The sequence below is a fragment of the Fukomys damarensis genome, unplaced genomic scaffold, assembly GCF_012274545.1.
Source record: "Fukomys damarensis isolate Sample0158 unplaced genomic scaffold, DMR_v1.0_HiC HiC_scaffold_13, whole genome shotgun sequence".
Taxonomy (NCBI): Eukaryota; Metazoa; Chordata; class Mammalia; order Rodentia; family Bathyergidae; genus Fukomys; species Fukomys damarensis.
In genome coordinates, this window is record NW_022900925.1 from 15,169,599 (window position 1) to 15,188,577 (window position 18,979).

The following is an 18,979-nucleotide window of genomic DNA, read 5'->3' on the forward strand; positions in this document are numbered from 1 at the left end:
CCCCGGGAAACAGCTTCTCTCGCCGCTTAGCCGTTTAAAGCGAAAGCGGTCAGTTTCATGAATGTGAAGTACTCCACAGAGAAAGGTGCTGCAACTCTGTGAGTTTACCAGTGAAGTCCACTTCTTATGAAGAGTACAACTGTAGTCCTTTTTGTTTGTAGGTCTCTGCCTGGCAGAGACTGAAACACTGTTTTGAGGCTACTACAGCGCCTCCTGCTGGTGAATGTGGAGCTGCGTCACAAGCTCGCAGCCGTGCAGGCCCAGCTGCAGGCTGCGCAGGACCGCGAGAGGGAGCGCAAGCTGCCTCGGGAAGGGGCCCTTGAGCCGGCTGAAGGGCTGAACGGAGAGGCCCAGCGGGCGCCCCCTGAGGACCTGGTGAGTGCCAGAGGGAGGAAGGTTCTCTCCCAGAACCTGGCACTTGGGCACTGGGCCCTGTGCGCCGTGTCATGCGGCAGCCCCAGGAGAAGTGAGAAGGCAGCACGTGGGTTTGTACCCCAGACACCGCAGCCCCCACTCAGCCGCAGCATTGCTCTGCCATCTACTGTAGCGCTGTATCTCAGTCTCCCTGCTGGGCACTTTTCCCTACATTCCTGTGATGGCCCTAGGGATTAGGCAAGGGCTATGCCTGTTCTTCCCCAGGTGGTTGCCTCGAGGCAGCCGGCTCCCCCAGCGGCAGAGACGGGGCAGTGTGGCTTCAGCCGGGAGGAGCTGGAACAGATCCTTCAAGAGCGGAATGAACTCAAAACCAAGGTGTTCCTGCTCAAGGAGGAGTTGGCCTACTTCCAGCGGTGAGGGGCTGGGAAGGCCAGGGGCCTCCACTCCCATCTGTGCCTAGGCCTCAGGTCACCCCATCTCATGCTTTTGAGTCTTTGGTATTCCAGTGACATGTGCCAGGCCCTGGGCACTGGGAGGATGTGAATGACATAGCTCCTGCCCTCCTGGAACTTCATCCTGACGGGGGAGGGGGCAGTGCAAAGGGTCACAAGAGCAGCAGCAGGACAGGAGCCACGGAAGCAAAGGTCTGAGAGGTGTGAGCACTACAGAGTGCTCCAGATGTTGCTGGAGCAAGGGTACCTGGGGAGTGCCACTGCTTCCTCCCTGCTCCTTCCCCTCTCTTTAGGGAGCTGCTCACAGACCACAGGGTCCCTGGGCTTCTGCTAGAAGCCATGAAGATAACTGTCAGGAAGCAGCGGAAGAAGATCAAGGCCAAGATGTTAGGAACACTAGAGGAAGCAGAGAGCAGGTAAGAACCCACCTGAGCCAGCACTCCCACCCTCCCGAGTTCTGCTGAGCTTGCCAACCCAGTGTGGCCACTTACTGCATCTCCTGAGCTAGAATATTCTCACCAAGCCTACTGACCTAGACTCGTCACTTCTTGGACCTACTAATCTGTCCTGGTTAGCCCTGAGCCTGGTGCTCTAGTCACGTCACCCCTTGGGCCTGCTGACGTTGGCCTGGTCATGCCCTGAGCCTGCTGTTTGGCCTGCTGCCCTTCTCCCTGGACAGCACTGCTCCCACTAGCCCCACCTGCTGCACATCCTTCTCAAGACACCCGCTAACACTGCTTTTCCACATTCATTTTTCAGTTTCCTGCTATGGCTGGGTCTGCTTGTTAGAGGGGCTGCAGCCATTTCAGGGGCTTGCTGTTGTCAGCCTATAAAGTCAAGATGTCTTGTGTCTCCCCAGTGTCTCCTCCTCTCCAGCCTGGGGAGAAGAGCTAGAGCAGCAGGACCTGTGTGTCTTCCCATGCTGTTCCTGAGTGCTGGGTGGAAGGCTCAAATGAGCCAGACTCCTGTTGGTCCTTGGGGCCTTGATACACAGCCCTTATGTCATCTCTCTTAGTGACGATGAGGATGGCTCGTGGGCTCCACTCTCCAGAGATAAGGAAGATGACCCCCCACCTCCTGAATCCGGAATCCAGAGCTTGTAGGTTGAGGGAAGGGGAAGGACAGGAAGAGGGTGAAGGAAGATACCTGCCTGGTTCTACTTCATACCCCCTCTTCCACTCCACTGCCTCTCACCTTGCAGCCCTGAGCTCTAACACACCCTTCCTCCTGCTTCTCTATCCCCGTGACCTGTTCTCTTTTTTTCCCTCTCTATCCTCTTTCTCACTACTCCCTGCCCTCAGCCCATATCTTTGACTTCTCTGGTTTCCTGGCTCCAAGTACTTCTTGGCTCTCCCTCTAGCTTTGGCCTGTGGTATCGGGGTGAAGCAGAAGCCCCTCAAGCTGAGATCAGCAGCACCTCTCCCAGCAAGCTGTGTGAAGAGGAGGTCCCCCACAAACCTCACTTGGAGCCTGTTGGCAGCCCTCAAGCCCCGACTCCTGAATCGCCCTCTGCGCTCACAGAACATCCTGGTCTGAGGCCTTAGTTGCCCCAGAGGGGTGATGTTGGGATCTGGATGTCGGTCGATATGTGATCTCAAAAGAGGACAGGGCTTGCACTTTTGCATCCTTCCTGGGGATTCGGCTCTAGTCCTTTCTGGTGTGATTGGGAGTTTAGTCTGCCTCCCCTCCCTGATCCGTCCACACTGAGCCTCAGGGCCATTGTAAAGTTCCTTCCTGAGTTTCTTCATCCACAAGACAGAGGACTGACTACTGACTGCCCAGGGCTTGTGCCGATGGCCTGAGCTAAAGTGATGAAACAGCTTCTAGGGCCCGGGATTTAACTCAGTGGTACAGCTCCTCCCTTGCCAGAACAAGATCCTGAGTTCCATCCCTGTATAAATGAATAAAAAAATACAGCTTCCCCTCAGTACCCAGCAACTGCTCCACGTCTGTCTGTCAGAGGTCTGTGCCACCTCCCAACCCTGATGGGTGCAGTGGCTGAGTCTCTCCTCACAAGGTCCCCAGAGATGAACACTAAGTAGGGGGCTTTGCCCAGCTCTCTCCTGGCTTTGAGAGTTTGGCCTATTGGAAGGTCACAGCTCCTCCAAACATCAGCCCAGTCCTTTGCCTACCCGACCACCTAAGGACCTCACCATCGGTCTTCCTTTCTCTCATTTCCGAGTGTCTGGCTTTCCCAGTGTCCACCAGTCTCAGGGAGGAGCCTCACAGCAGTCCACCCCTTGGGCCTGGTTTCCTCAGGAAAAGCCTTGGGAGGAAATAGGGAGGGAGTTGGGAGCTGGGAGAGCCAGATTAACCCGGGCCCTCCCACTGCGCTCGCCCGCCATGGGGCTGGAGCTGCTGCTCCCACTGCTCCTGCTCTGGACTCAGAGGACCCAAGAGTCCAAGCTGGACCCTGAAGGGCTGGACCCCAAACGGTTGGACCCCAAACGGTTGGACCCCAAAGGGCAGAATGTTTGCAAGAGCAGCAGGTGGGTCCTATGGGAGTTTGTTGGGGATTGTGACTAAATTAATTTTTTTTGGTGGGGGCGGTCAGGGTCTCGCTGTGTAGCCCAGCCTTGCCTGGAACTTCGCCTGCCTCAGCCTCCTGAGTACTGGGTTTACAGGCATGTGCTACCACACCCAGCAACTGAACTCAATTGAGGCATTTCAAGAATGAGGATATGGCAAAATCATGGGGCTAAAGGGAAGGGGATTTAAAAAGGAGTCTGAGGGGTAATGGAGTGTCAGAGCAGGTGATGGGAAGGCCAGAAAAAGAGAGGGGATGAGTTGGGGACACAGGCTGTAATACTCCTGGGCTGTGACACCAGCGCTGTCTTCCCGGTAAGGCTGAGTGGATTCCCACACCTCAGCCACAGGCAGTGATCTACCCTTCAGGGCTGGGCTTCTCCCCACTGACCCTGTTTTGCCCCACAGCCCCCTTGCCGAGCTCCTGTGCTGTCCAGGCTGGAGGCAGAAAGATCAAGAATGTACTATCCGTGAGTAGCCAAGGAAAAGGGAGGACATAGCCCAGTGACACCCTTCCTTCCTACCTTGTTTCCCTCCCGAGGCCTTGAACCATCGTCCTATGACACACACACATCCCTGTCCTAAGAGGTCAGGTGACTCTTGAGGGAGCAGAGCCCTAGGACTGGGTGAGAAGGGTAGGGGGGCCCCTCGGTCACGAGTGTCCCAGCTCTTTCAACCTGGTTGGTTTTTCAGCCATCTGTGAGGGGCCGGACGCCTGTAGGAAAGACGAGGTATGTGTGAAACCAGGCCTCTGTCGGTGCAAACCTGGATTCTTCGGGGCCCGGTGCAGCACCCGTGAGTCTCAACCACAGGATGAAATGGCTGGATACCAGCCGGGGTGGGGGGAGGGCACAGCAACTGCAGAACACCCCACATCCCTCCAGCTTCACAGAGGAAATTGAGGCCCAGAGACAGGAAATTATATGCTCTAGAGAGATGCTTTGAATCATCAGACTTTGCGCATATCCACAAGACCCTCTCCACTGCAGACTTTCACCTTCCTCTCCAACTTCGGAAAAGATCCCCGTGATAGGCCCGCTATAACTGCAAAATGGATGTTTTCTTGGTCCCTCACGCGTGCACTTTGTATGTGGATGAAGAATGGGAGGAGGCCCAGGCCTGGGATGCCTGCCCTCTGCAGGAGGGAAGATAAGAAAAGGGTTGCTGGGTTCACAGCCCCAGGGCAGGCACTAGCAATCTCTGAGTTGGGATACTGGTGAAAATGGCTTTTCCTGTGACTCTGGAAGGCAGCATCCTACTTGAGACCCAGATGAACACCCAGGTTGGGGGGATGGGGTCTCTACAAGGAGGGCAGAGGGGCCCGAATGAAGCCACACCCACCTCTGGGCACACCCCCCTCCCATTTGGAACCTGTGTTCTGGAATGTGAAGTGGGAGGCTGGCCCAAGGCTGGGGCCCAAGGCTAGAAGTTTCAGGCCTTCAGAGTCAGGCAGGAAATGAGCTATGCCCCAGAAGGACAGACTGCCAGATGTTTCAAGATCTGTCCCTGGCTCTCAGAGGGCAAGCTGGCACCCCTCTTCCTTGAGGAAGGGACTGGGCAAGGATCTGTGCCCGGCCCTGAGCCTACTCTGTCCCCTCCGACCCCATAGCCTGCCCGGACCAGTACTGGGGCCCCGACTGCCGTGAACCCTGTTCCTGTCACCCCCACGGCAAGTGTGACCCAGTCACAGGTGTGTGCCAGTGCCAAGCCAACCGCTGGGGCAACAACTGTGAGCACCAGTGTTCCTGCGGGACCCACGGACGTTGCGACCCCAAGACTGGCCTGTGCCGCTGTGACTCAGGCTGGTGGTCGGAAACATGCCATCGCCGATGCAGGTGCAACCCGTTGGCACAGTGTGACGAGATCACAGGCACCTGCCTGTGTGCACGAGGCTGGTGGGGCGAGCGCTGCAACTTTAAGTGCTCCTGCCACACGTCACCTTGTGCACCAGACACAGGCCGCTGCGTATGCCTGCCCGGGTGGTGGGGGCTCGACTGCAAGCGGCCGTGCAGCTGCATCCACGGATCCTGCCACAGCACTTCTGGCCAGTGCACTTGCATGCTTGGCTTCCAGGGCACAAACTGCGATCAGCCCTGCACCCCTGGCTACTATGGGATGCGGTGCCTCCAAAGGTGAGAGCCGGCCGGGCTGGGGACAAGGGCAGGCAAAGGCAACGTGAGTAATAGGAAGAGGTGGGTATGAAAGAAGGGTAGGAGAAGAGGAAGAGAGACCCAGTGCTGTCCCCCCAGGGCAGGGGATTTAGCTCAGTGCTTCCGCCACCTGCCTTACAAGTACAAGGACCTGAGCTTGATCCCTGGTATCAAAAAAAAAAAAAAAATCCACAGGCTGGGGATTTAGCTTAGTGGTTCCACTGCCTGCCTTGCTGCCTCTCAAGCACTAGGACCTGAGTTCGATCCCCGGTAATCCCCCCAAAAAATTCTTCCAATTCTGTCCCCCCGCAAATATACAAGACAGAGGAAAAAAGGAAAAAAAACTTTGATGCCCCTAGGTCCAGCCCAGCCCATCCATTTTATCCAATTATTTTTAAAAAAGTATTGCTACTAGCAAGCCATATGCAGAAAAAGGATTCGTGTGACAAAAGCATGGCAAGGTCCCTTTAAGACTTGATGGCCAGGCCCGGGATGTAGCTCAGTGGTGCCATGCATGCCTGGCAAGCCCAAAATCCTGAATTCAATTTCCAGTACTGAAAAAAAAAAGTAAAATAAAACTCAGTGGCCTTCACTAGGCATTGTGGCACACATCTGTAATCCCAGCACTTGGGAGGCTGACACAGGAGGATCTCGATGACTTAAAAGTCAGCCTGAACTACATAGAGAGATCCTGTCTCAAAAAAAAAAAAAAGACTCAGTGGCCTTCTGACCTTCGAACATTGACAGGCTCCACACACAATAAGAAATCACATCAAAAAAAAAAGAGAGAGAGAAAGAAATTGCATCCTACCTAACATGTGTAACACATATTTTTTTAAAATTTCAATAGTTTATTTCCAAATATCTAAAGCATTATTTCAACATATAAATTATTAATGCTATATACAAGTATTATTTTAGCTGGGCGAGGTGGTTCATGCCTATGGTTCCAAGCATTCAGGAGGCTGAGGCAGGAGGATCACCATGAGTTCAAAAACCAGCCTGGGCTCCATAGTGAGGCCAACGCCAACTACATAGTAAGACCCTGTCTCAAAACAAGCAAGGGCCAGGGATTTATCTCAGTGGTTCCACTGCCTTCCTCACAAGCACAAGGACCCAAGTTCAATCCCTGGCAGCAAAAACAAAACAAACAAAAAGATATTATTTGAAATCCAGTGTGTATTTGCACTTATAGTATATCTCAAGTTAAATACTAAATTTTCATTAGAAAATGCACTGAAAATTTTTAATAAATGAATCAAGTATTGATATATATATATATATATATATTTTGTTTGTTTGTTTGTTTTTTTGAGACAGGGTCTCACTGTGTAGTGGAGACTGATCTGGAACTCACTATGTAGCCCAGGCTGGTCTCAAATTCACAGGGATCCTCCTGCCTCAGCCTCCCAAGTGCTTGGATTATAGGCATGCACCACCATGCCCAGCTCAAGTATTGATTTTTAAAATTTGATTAATTCAAAATTTAAATCATATTTCCTCAGTCATATCACAGTTCTTCAATAGTCAACATTAACACATTCTCAGTGGCACCACGCCTGCCTCGCAAGCACAGGGTTCTGAGTTTGATCCTGGGTATCAAGAAAAAAAAAAAAACTTTAACGTATAACACATATTAATGAAAGTTGTTTGGTTTTGGGATTTTTTTATGACTTTGCTTTTACTTACATAATTCTTACATGCAGTACTATAATTTAAAATGAAGGAATACTACAGTACTGTACAGTACAATCAGAAAAAATTACAGTGCTGTATAAGCAAACTATACTGTACAAAAAAGGCATGGAGGCTCTATAAACAAGATACACAGAACTACAAAAAATAAAGACAGGTCATAAGTCCAAGTGGTGGTCATAAGTCAGAACAGCATGCCTCAGCCATAAGTCTGAACAGACATTAACACATGTTAAACAGGTCATTAAAAGAGGGACATCTAAAAAAACTTTTTTTAAAGAGGAACATCTGCAGGGTGTGATGGTATGCACCAGTACCTCCAGCATTCAGGAGGCTGAGGCAGGAGGATCGCTGTGAATTCAAAGCCTGCCTGGCCTACACAGTGAGACCCTGTCTCAAAAAAAAAAGTTAAAAAAGAGGGACATTAGTACTGGATTCCATCTTTTGTTGTTGTTGTTTTGTTTTTTGTGTGGGTTTTTTTTTTTTGGTACTGTGGATGGAACTCAGGACCTTGTGCTTGCAAGGCAGGTGGTGGCACCACTGAGCTAAATCCCTGGCCCTAAATTTTTTTATCTTGTTTCTCTTGTTTTTTCATTTTTTGGTGTGTGTTCTATCTTTATTTTTGGTGCTGGGGATTGAACTCGGGTCCTTGTGCTTATGAGGCAGGCAGCAGGACCACTGAGTTACATCCCTGGCCTGGGTTCCATCTTTTGAAGAACGATCTTTTAAAAATTAAGTTACTGGTACTTTTTAGATATATAGTTCAGTAACATTCATCATTGGGATCTTTACCTGATGTATCTTGGTTCTTATTTTTTCTATATCCCTGCCCTCCCTTCACCCCCTCCTCCCTTCCCTATTTATACAGACTTTGTTTCCATTTTTTCCTTTTCTCATATTTTTCCTTTTCCCTTCTTTCCTTTCCCCCACCCTTCCCACTTCCCCTACTCCTTTAGACCTTTTCTTCCTATTTCACATTATCAGTTATTCAATTTGAACCTTATTTATACTTTCAGTTTTTCCACACCAGAGAAATTATTCATTATTTACACATGTGAGTTATTAATTTCACTTAAGAATATGGCCTCAATATGCACCTGTTTAGCTAGAAATGTCTCTAGTTTCTCATTATTTATGGCTGAGGTGTACTCCATTTTATAGAAAAACCACATCTTCTTTATCCAGTCTCCAGCTGATGGCATTTGGGCTGTTTCCCAGTTTTAGCTGTTATAGACTGAGAACCATTAATTTTTGATAGTCAAACCAAAATTGAGCTCTCCACAGTTTCCATGTCTCTTTTTAGGTTCCTTCATGGTTCCCAAGATAAATGCCACCAGGGTAGGTCTAGTGGTTCCTGAAGCTGAAACAAAAAACTTAATGTACCCTTTTAAAATAAGTTTGCAGAGTCACGACTTCTGTTGGTGAAAAAGAATTTTCAGGACATCTGAGTAAAAGAGGCGTGAGAGGGCTGGGATTTAGTTCAGTGGTTCTGGCTCCTGTCTCACAAGCGCAAGGACCCAAGTTTGATCCCCGGTACCAAAACAAAAAACAAACCAAAACAAAGAGACATGAGAAGGATTTATTACAGGGAGATATAGGGTGCACGCAAAAGTGGAGTGCAGGTGCTCAGAGAAATGGAGCACTTTTTTTGTTTTCTTTTTTTTGGGGGGGTTACTTAGGATGGAATTTGGGGAGGAGCCACTGAGCTAAATTCCTGACCCTCTTTTTGTTTTCTTTGAGACAGGGTCTCACTATGTAGTTCAGGCTGGCTTCCAACTCAGCAGTTGTCCTATCTTAGCCTCCCAAGTGCTGAAAAAGTTGTGAGGTTTTTTGTTGTTGCGCGCACACGCGTGTGTGCATGTGTGCGTGTGTGTGTGTGTGTGTGTGTGTGTTACTGGGGATTGCTTCCAGGACCTTCACATTAAGCTCCACACTCAGCCCTTTTTGTTTTTTCATTCAGGTTGGGCTTGAATTTATGATCCTCCTGCCTCCGTGAAATAAAAATATAACCAGAAAATACATATGTACCTTTATTATCAACACACCCACGCACGCTGTAATATTTTTCTTTTTTCTAAATGCTGGTCAGAGCCACTATGGTGGCACGTGCCTGTCATCCCAGCACTCCGGGAGGCCAAGTCAGGAGGATCACAAGTTCTTGATAGTCAAACAAAAATTGGGCAACTTCGCAATTTAACAATTTGACCCTGTCTCCAAAAAATAAAATTTGACCCTGTCTCAAAATAAAATAATGTAGTTCTGTGCAAAAGATGGGCAATTGGGCTAGATTTGATTCCCAGTACCACAAAAATATACAGGTAGATAAATGCTGGTTAAGATCATCAGCTAAATTGATTTTTTAATAATCTCTCTTCTCTGCTAATGGATCTCACCCAAGTTACTATTAAGTGCCAATGGGAAATTAAAATGAGGTAAATGTGAAATTATATATAGTGGTGAAAACAATACATATATATATATATATATGTATATATGCTTTTTGTTTTGGTACCAGGGATCAAACTTGGGACCTTGCGCTTATAAGGCAGGTGGAGGAACCACTGAGCTAAGTTCCCAGCCCTTTCTGGATTCTATTTGTATATATACACCCAGGCGTGGTGGCGTACACTTACAATCCCAGCACTTAGGAGCCTGAGGCAGCAGGATCACTGGGAGTTTGAGGCCATATAGTGAATTCAAGGCTAGCCTGGACTACACAGTGAGATTTTGTCTCAAAAAAAACCCAAAACAAAACAAAACAAAAAGCCAGGTTAGTGGCACAGGCCTGTAATCCCAGCATTTGGGCGGCTAAGGCAGGGCGATCGCTGCAAGTTTGAGGCCGGCCTGGGCTCCAGAGTGAATTCAAGCCCAGCCTGAATTGTAGAGCAAGACCCTGTCTCAAAACGAGAGAGGGAGAGAGACTCTATGTTGCCAGGCTGGTCTTAACTCCTGGACTCAAGCAGTTCTAGTGCCTGTGTCCTGAGTAGCTTTGACTCCAGGCACACGTCATTGTGCTCATCCTATGTTTTATTTTTTGCATTTCCATGTTACAGGCTAGAAGGTAAACCACTGAGGCCTCTCCTTGGGATGGCATTGTGTGGGAAGGGAAGGTTGAGAAGGATAGAGGTGGAAGGGATGATAACATGGCTGCCCTGGCTGGGGTGGTAGCTCGGGTTAATCCTGAGACCCAGGGAAGAATGGGTCACAGATCATCTGCCCAAACCTCTTCATTGTACAGCACGGAGAAACTGAGGTTTGAGCCTGCCAGGGTGACCCAGCTGCATCCTGCATGCTCTGCAGTGCCCCTGCTGGCCAGGGTGGGCACTACATCCCTCCAGGGCTCCCATGAATGCTTTCTCTTGCCAGATGCGGCCACTGCAAGGAGAATGCACCGTGCTCTAAGGATTTAGGCCACTGTGAGTCCTGTGAGCCAGGATGGAATGGGACCCTGTGCCAGGTGTCTTGCTCACCGGGCACCTTTGGCGAGAGCTGCAGCCAACAGTGCCCCCGCTGCCGGGGTGGGAAGCCCTGTCACGCAGAAACAGGACACTGTGAGCACTGTGACCCTGGCAGGATGGGGCCCAGGTGAGTGCACCTCCCTGCTCAGGATGGGGTGGACTTTTCTGTAGGATCTTCATAGCCATCTCTCCCCCTCACCTTCTGCGCTGCCTCTGGGCAAGACTGAGGGAGAGAGAGGATGTTGAGGGGCTGCACCCCTCAGTTTTCCTGCCCTCTCCTCCTCCAGAGATTGGTAGTCTTTCTCCTTCTGGGTTCGCCTTCCAAGGCCCTGCTTGCACCTGTGCTGTGCTGCTGAGGAATGGCCATTTGGAGCCCTCAGTTCAGTGCAGGGCCCCACTCTGGGGTCCAGGCCTGGCCTGCGCTCCCAGGCTCTGAATCTTGCCTCCCCCAGATGTGAGGACAGCTGCCCAGCTGGTACCTTTGGAGAGGACTGCAGCTCTATCTGTCCCACCTGTGTTCAGGGGGCCTGTGACTCTGAAACTGGAGAATGTGTCTGCAGTGCTGGCTACTGGGGGACCAGGTGAGGACTGAGCTGGGGGGAAGGAGGGCAGTCTGGGTTAGGCCTCTGTAATGTTTCCCAGAGCTCCCTTCCTCGGGGGTTACTTATTTGGGAAGCACTTGAATGGTGGAGAGAGTTAGGGGTGGTGGCTGCTCCAGAGGGCTCTTAAAATAAAAAGTTCCCTTCCCGGGCCTCTTCACCACTGTCCTTATGAGACTCACATCTTCCGAGGAAGTCAGATGATGCCTAGTCTAAAAGGACTAAAAAGAGCACACAGGAGGCTGAGGCATGAGGAGCACAAGTTAAAGTCTTGCCTGGACCACATGCAAGATCATGTTCCTGAAATCTTCAGGTGGTAGACAGTGTCTCCGGTCAGGTTTCCCGCCTAGAGGACAGCATGAAGGATCAAATGGAAGAGAATTTGCTCTACAGTGAAGGGGACAAAGGCCTGGAGTTAGGAGCAGAGCAGGGCCTGGCTGGGACTCCAGGTCCTGAGGGCATCTCCCTGGATGCCGTCACGTCTTGGTTGGTTCACATGAGTGCTGGCAGCCGAGAGGCTGAAGCCAGACAGAGGCTGACTTTGTCTTGAGGGCAGCAAACTGGCCAGCGAAGATCTGGGTGGCTTTGGGGCCAAACACTTCCAGGGGCACTTAGCATGTGGTGCGGAAGTCAGAGGGGTCTGCTTGGACATCGTGCAGGGCAGGCTCCCTGGCCAGGGTGGGTCAGTGCCCAGAACCCTCCCTTCCCCGCTTCGCTGCCCACCACCATCCCTTCCCACGCAGTCTTCAGCCTGCCCCCCTTTTCACCCCACAGCTGCAACAGTTCCTGCCTGCCTGGCTTCTATGGCAGCAACTGCTCCCTGCCCTGCCAGTGCTCAGATGGATTCTGCAACCCTATTTCTGGAGCCTGCCCCTTGGGTAAGGTGGAGGGAGGGTGCAGGGTGCTGTAAGCCTAAAAGTCTTGTCCTTTCCGTGGGCCCCAAGGGCTCCTCTTGCTGGAGGTTTGACATGCAGGGCCTACTTCAGAGACTTCTCTGTGGCTGAAATCTGGATGGATGCCGAGGGACCCCTAGAGATGTCACAAAGCCCCTACCATCTAAGAAAGCAAGTACAGCTGGAAATGAGCAGGCAGGGCTGGACTCTAGTATGGCCTGAGAATTGGGACAAGCGCTTGTAGAATGGGCTCTTAGGCCCTCAGGCAGGGGCAGAGCAGTAGAGAGGCACCTAGAGGAAGGGAAGGGACCCACAGGTAGGCGCCTGGGGAGGAGGCAACGCAGAGTTGAAGATGAGCTGTCTGTGTGGGAGACTGGAAGGCCCTGACTCTTTGCCCATCTGCTCCTCCAGTCCTTTTCAGCAAAGAAGTTGCTCTCGTTGGCAGCCTTGTGCTTTTCCTGCTGCTCCTCCTGGGCATTGCCTACTACTGCTGGGCCACTCGGCGGGACCCTAAGGACAGGTGAATACTGGCTGGTCCCTTCTGGTTTCCTTTCAGGGTGGGAAAAGGCTGGCCTTGCCACCCACTTAGTTAGGTCATCGATAGTAAAGAGAGTTGGCGGTGGTCATGGCCTGGAGACACCACATCAGCCAACCGCCTGCCTTGGAAGCCTGTGACATGGGAGTTTCTGAGGCGCATGGGCATTAGTTAGGGTTCAGGGCACCAAACCTGCAGCAGGAGGCCAGGAGCTTACTGGCAGGGGCCTACAAGGGGGACGAGGAACACAGAAGCAACAGCACGACTCTGGGCTGGAGAGGAGACCAGATCTCACTCGTCCTAGAAAGGAGAGTGACATAAAAGCCCGTGGCCAGGCACGGTGGATGGACGCCTGTAATCCCAGCACTCTGGGAGGTTGAGGCAGGTGGGCTGCTAGTTTGAATCCAGCCTGGACCATTTAACAACTTAGAAAGATACTGTTTCAAAATCCTGGCTTTGGTCCCTATACTGGAGGAAAAAAGTCCATGTAGAGGTTCACCAAATGATGCTCACACGCTGCTTTGTTCTTTCTATATCTTCTTACACCCCTGCAGCCCAAGGGGACCTCACTAGTCGTGGCATAAAGAAAGCCCTGCTTGGCTTTCTGTCTAGTGCTGGCTCACTCGCTCACTTGCTTGCTTCCTTTTGTATTGGGAACTGAACTCAGGGCCTTGCGCTTGCTAGGCAGGCACTGCACTGCTGAGCTACACCTCGGCCCTGTCCAGTGCGCTTTTATTAGTTCATGCACTAATCCCTGAGTTTTCCGCACTTGTCAACCATTCCCAGATGAGCCAGTCCTGTTGCCTCACCCTCTGGCGCACAGCCTGTTTGGTTGGAAGATGCCCCTCACAGGGAGACAAGGACATGTGGAAAAGCCATTAGAGGACTGGTGACAAGTAGACAAGCGCAGTCCCCGCTTGGGGGTGGAGGAGAGTGGGGACAAGGGCAGGCTTCTGGGGCTCCGCTCAGGTGGCCATCACAAGGAGCTGCATTTTGAGAACCTTCGCCAGGTTCCTTGTGCCATACCAGGTCCTGCACAAAGCACTGGTAGGTCAGACTATTGTCCCCATTTTATAGATGAGGAAACTAAGGCCCAGAAGTGTTCGGTCTGAGCCAGAGTTGTCACCCTGGTCTATCTGACTCCAGAGCACTGTTGCCTTCTATGATTTATATCTTGGGCTCAATTGTTTGGGTCTTATTGCTGTCAAGACAGAGTGATTGTCACACCTCCTGCCAAGGTCACGCTGGGTCTTGGGTCCTGACCACCCCTCTTCAATACCCCCTCAGGCCTGCGAGGGGTGGAACCACCTTGTCCAGGATGAAGCAGCAGGTCTGCGGGGCACTGAGCAGTCTGGGCTCTGCACTTACTTGCGGCTCTCTCAGTGGCTACAAGCTTCCCTGGGTGACAGGTAAGTGAACACTGGGCTCGGGGGCTGGGAGGGGACGAGGCTTCCTGGCAGGCTCTGCGCCTGACCTAGAGAGTCCCCACAGTCTCTCACCACGACCCGGAAGTCCCCTTCAACCACAGCTTCATCGAGCAACCCTCTGCTGGCTGGGCTTCTGAGGACTCCTTCTCCTCTGATTCTGAATCTGGAGCAGAGAACGAGGATTCTGCCTACTGCGTGTCATCCCCAAAAGGTAGCCCCCACCAGCCCACTCTGAGTACCCCTGCCTACCATAGCCTCTTCCATATTCCTTCAGCATGTCCGGTCACTGTCCTGTCTCTGGGGACACAGTAAAGGAGAGGAAGTAAATAGAAGTCGGGCATAGTGGCTGTAATCCCAGCACTTGGGAGTCTGAGGCAGGAGGATTGCTGCAATTTCGAGGCCAGCCTGGGCTACATAGTGAGTTCAGGGCCAGCCTGAAATACAAGAGTGAGACTCTGTCTCAAAAAAACTACCAAGAAAAAGAAAATAGAGCTGGGCACTGTGGCAGATGCCTATAATCTCAGCATTCGAAGAGCCTGAGGCAGAAAGATTGCAAGTTTGAGTCCATCCTGGGCAATGTAGTGATTTAGAGAGAGAGAGAGAGACCCTTCTCAAAAAAAAAGCTGGGATGTAGTTCAGTGCAAAGGCCCTGGGGTTCAAAAAAAAAACCACAAAAAAAACTCCTGTCCTCACCATGCTTGCAGTCTGATAGGCAGTAATGAGATAAGTCACCAGGGAGTATATCATTCTGATATACACTTTGACAGGGACACATAAAGAAGGTCTTAATCTGGCCACGACAGTGGTGACTGTCTTAGTAAGAGCTGTGTGGAGTGTAGCAGAATCAGTAGGAGTTAGCCAGAAGGTGGGAGTGGTTTCAGCTAAAGGAATCAGCATGTTCACAGGGCCCAGAGGAACATAGCTCAGAGGTCATAGCTCAGGATGTGCAAGAGTGTCAGGCCGGCTGGTGCGTGGCGGTGGCTCAGAGCAGGGAGAGGCGGTGAGGAGAGTGGAGAAGGAGGTGTGTCAAATGAATTGGCCCTTCCCGAGGCTCTCTGCATCCCCACTTCCCGGCCTGTATCAAGGCCATCCCAGAAGATGCTGAGCTGCAGGTGGCTGGACTGGAGTGCCCAGACCTAGCTCTTCGTCTCCTCTGCCAGGGACGGTTCCTGTGGCCCAAGCAGAGTCGTCAGAGGCCACCTTCCCTCCCCCTGAGGATGCCTCCACGCCATTCCCTATCCCGAGAACCTCCAGCTTAGCCCGGGCCAAGCGGCCCTCGGTCTCCTTTGCTGAAGGCACCAAGTTTGTGTCACAGAGTTGCCGAAGCTCGGGGGAGCTCCCCAGCCCAATCCGAAAACCCAAGAGGCTCTCCAGAGGAGCCCAAGCAGGTCCTGAGAGCCAGGAGACTGAGGAGTCCACAAGCACGGAACAAGCACAGGTGGATAAGGCCCCTCCTGCTGCTGCCACACCCAGCAATTCTGCCAATGGCCAGCGATTCCCACGTGGTAGCCAGAAAGCGGCCGAGCACGGGGAAACCACTGAGGACAACGTCCAGAAGAGCTCCGATTCTGTGGCCACGATCTACATGCTGGCAGGGATGCCTGAGAGATCCGAGGGCTCTGTCTTGTCTGTCTTCCGCCGTCTGGGTAACTTCCAGAAAGGCCAAGCAGAAGCCAACGTCAAGAGTGCCATCCCTAAGCCTCCACGCCGAGCTCTGGCTCGGAAGAAGGGCAGCCCTGGCCCGGCTCCCAACGCCAGTCTTGGGGCCGTGGAATCTATAGGAGTTAGGCAGGAGGAGGTGTCCAGGGTGCTGGGGGATGGCAGTGAGAGCCCAGGGAGGACCCAGGAACCAGTCTCCAGGAACAGCCTCCCAGAACATGCTCCCCAGAAACACGTTGAAGAGGAAGGGCCGGAGGAGCCCCTGTATGAGAACGTGCGTGTGCCTGGGTAACCAGCGTCCTGAAGACCTTAGATTCGGGCAGTCGGAAGAATATGGATGGGGTGGTGGGCTGGAGGCACCAGAACTGCCATGAATCGGACGGTGCTTTGTGCTGGAGCCAGGACGCACTCAGCAGAGCCTCTGCACAGGAAAAGGCCAGGGCTAGAGGCCAGCTAGCTGGCTTTGGGTCTTGGCAGTGCTCCGGGAGTAGGTCTGGAGGGCCTGGGCAGGGATCCTGCAGGAAGGGGTCAGGAAGAGGGAAAAGACACTGTAGGGACTTTTTGTCTGTTGCCCTGGATTCTGCCCCCAAACCACTGTTCTTTCCTTCATTTGCCAAACATTTTTTCTGAAATGGAAAACAACCTAAATGTTTGATGTCAAAAGACTGGTTAAACAGATACTTCTTAGGAGAGGTTACTACTAAAAATCATGTTGTACAAAAGATATTTAATGTGGGAGAATGTTCGTGCTACTCTAAGTGTGTAAAAAGTGACATACAAAGTATGGACTACAGTACAGTACAATAGCTTGTTGTTGCTTTTGTGCTGAGGATTGAACTCGGGGCCTTACTTTTGCCAAGCACATGTTCTGCCACTGAACTATAGCATCAACCCATTGTTTCTTTATTTTTAAAAAATTGTTTGTATTTGGTTTCTTTGTTTTATAAGGCAGGGTCTCGCTATGTAGTCCAGGCTGGCCTTGAACTCACTGTGTAGCTGAGGCTGGCCTCAAACTCATGGCGATCCTCCTGCCTCAGCCTCCTGAGTGCTAGGATTAGAGGTGTGGGCTGCCACACCTGGATATTTCTTTATTTTTAATTTTTTAAATTTTGTGTGTTTTTTGTTTTTGTTTTGAGACGGTCTCACTCTATAGTCCAGGCTGGCCTTGAATTTGCAATGTAGCCAAAGCTGGCCTTGAATTCACAAGCTTCCTGCCTCACCCTATTTTCTAATTTGTGTGTGTGTGTGTGTGTGTGTTTGTGTGTGGTACTGAGGATTGAACCCATGGCCGTCTATGCTATGTAAGTGCTCTATCACTTTTCATCATAACCCTTTTATTTTTTAAGACAGGCTGGGCTTGAACTTGTGATCTTCCTGACTCAGCCTTCTGAGTTGCTGAATTACAGGTGTGTACCACCATTCCCAGCTTTAATCTTTTTTCACACACATAGATCCTTTTAAAAATAAGGTTCAGAAAACATCACTAAATATATACATAAAGGGAGAATTCTAAAGCCAGGCCTCATGGCAATATACCTGTAATCCTACTTCCTATTTCCTCAGGAAGCTGAGGCAGGAAGATCACTTGAATCCATGAGTTCCAGCCCAAGCCTGGGTAACGCAGTGAGACTCTATCTCCAAAATTAAAAAAAGAAAAAATACTAACATTGTAAATCATTATAAATTAGAGCTGAGATTTCTCTTTTCCCAGATGCAGTCTGGGAGGCGAGGGAGAGGTTAAGACTGACTTTTCTCTGAGGACCTTTTGGCCTTTGAATTCTTGGCTCCTATGCCATTACCTAGTCAGCAAAAGAAGAGACAGGTTTCCCCTTCTATCCCTGTGCTCAGAGAACCTCGTTCACAGTCTCGATACTTCCTTTCACATGTTTTTTTGGACATATGTAAATAATTGTTTTACAAACAAAAGAGCACACTAAGCATACTATTCTGCAACTTACTTTGCTTTTTTTCTCCCTCCTATTTCTTTTTTTTTTTTGGTGCAGGGGATTGAATCCAGGGCCTCAAGTATGCTAAGCACACATTCTACCTGAGCTGCATTCCCAGCCCTGCAATTTGCTTTCTTACGTAGTAATATATCCTGGATATCTTTTGTTGTCAGTAAATACAAATATAAATATAAACTTTTGTAAAATTTGATGAGGTGGGGCTGGGGCTGACTCAGCAGTAAAGTGCTTGCTTTGTGTGTGTGAGGTCTTGGGTTCAAGTCCCAGTAGTGGGGGGAGTGAGGAGTGGGATTCTATTATGTGGGTGATGACAGAGGTTATTGACCCCCCCTGCCAATGGAAAGTTGTTTCTAGTTGTTTTGATACAATAAACGATGATGTAGTCTACAACTAACTTTGTACATATTTCTTTTTTGTTTTTGCAGTGCTGAGCATTGGACCCAGGGCCTTTGCACATGCTAGGGAAGCACTCTGCCACTGAGCTACATCCCCCACCCTGTATATATTTCTTTTTGCACTTATGCAAGATTTTCTATAGGATAGATTCCTAGGAGTGGAGTTGTTGAATTATAGGGTAAGAACATTAGACATTTCTGTACTTACTCTAAGTTGCCGTCCAAAAAAGTTGTGTGGGTTTATATCCTCACAAAGTAACCATTTACCTGTGTCCAATATGACAGGTTGGAAATGGCATCTCATTATTTTAGCACACATACAGAAAAAATGAAAAAGCTAGTTAAAGTTAAAATCCTTATACAATTAAAAAAGGGTTTTTTTGTTTGTTTTTTCTCGGTACCAGGGACCGAACTCAGATCTTTGTGCTTGTGAGACAGGCATGGCACCACTGAGTTAAATCCTCCGGAAAAAAGATGTTTTTTGAGACAGGGTCTCATTATATATTAAGGCTGGCTTTGAACTCATTTGTAGACCATGCTGGCCTTGGGGTCCTCCTGCCTCAGCCTCCTGAGTGCTGAGATTACAAGTGTGTGCCACCACATCCAGTTAACCATCTTTTCACTATCGAAAAAATCATGATTTCTGTGGGGCTGGAGGAATAGCTTACTGGTACAGCAGCACTTGCGTAGCCTGCTTAAGAGCCTAGAGTTGACCTCCAGCAACATACACACACACACACTCTCTTTAGCCCATGCCTCAGGAGGAGCACCTTGATGTCAAGGCCAGCCTGACTACATAGTGAGTTCTAGGCCAGACTGAACTACGTAGTGAGACTCTATCTCAAAAAACA

The 18,979-nt window shown here is 50.4% G+C and overlaps 2 protein-coding genes across 4 annotated transcripts in view; both read left to right on the plus strand.

The window, feature by feature from the left end:
• The window catches only part of Rilp (Rab interacting lysosomal protein), a 3,283-nt gene extending 893 nt beyond the window's left edge, over positions 1–2,390 (plus strand). Inside the window, exons 2-6 of the mRNA XM_010642404.3 lie at positions 198–375; positions 640–788; positions 1,121–1,243; positions 1,843–1,926; positions 2,188–2,390. Coding sequence (XP_010640706.1) covers positions 198–375; positions 640–788; positions 1,121–1,243; positions 1,843–1,926; positions 2,188–2,371 — 718 coding nt within the window. The 3' untranslated portion in view covers positions 2,372–2,390. The remainder of the gene's footprint in view (positions 1–197; positions 376–639; positions 789–1,120; positions 1,244–1,842; positions 1,927–2,187) is intronic.
• Positions 2,391–3,154: 764 nt separating this feature from the next.
• Scarf1 (scavenger receptor class F member 1) lies at positions 3,155–16,656 on the plus strand. Of its 3 annotated transcripts, none has more exons than XM_010642157.2 (11): positions 3,155–3,316; positions 3,762–3,823; positions 4,047–4,148; positions 4,963–5,485; positions 10,565–10,783; positions 11,109–11,237; positions 12,030–12,133; positions 12,560–12,668; positions 13,971–14,092; positions 14,175–14,321; positions 15,271–16,656. In XM_010642157.2, exons 1-11 carry the CDS (start codon positions 3,171–3,173, stop codon positions 16,059–16,061), a joined length of 2,454 nt encoding a protein of 817 aa, XP_010640459.1. In that variant the 5' UTR covers positions 3,155–3,170; the 3' UTR covers positions 16,062–16,656. The 3 variants fall into 3 exon arrangements, with proteins under 3 accessions (XP_010640459.1, XP_010640461.1, XP_010640460.1); XM_010642159.2 differs by having other exon boundaries at positions 4,963–5,188; XM_010642158.2 differs by lacking the exon at positions 4,047–4,148.
• Positions 16,657–18,979: the final 2,323 nt, after the last annotated feature.

Bases quoted from the DNA above. Each gene is read 5' to 3' on its own strand.
- Scarf1 (XM_010642157.2), top strand. From the start codon at position 3,171: ATGGGGCTGGAGCTGCTGCTCCCACTGCTCCTGCTCTGGACTCAGAGG. The intron at 4,149-4,962 runs GTGAGTCTCAAC...CCGACCCCATAG, and splicing joins CGGGGCCCGGTGCAGCACCC to CCTGCCCGGACCAGTACTGG. The intron at 5,486-10,564 runs GTGAGAGCCGGC...TTCTCTTGCCAG, and splicing joins GGGATGCGGTGCCTCCAAAG to ATGCGGCCACTGCAAGGAGA.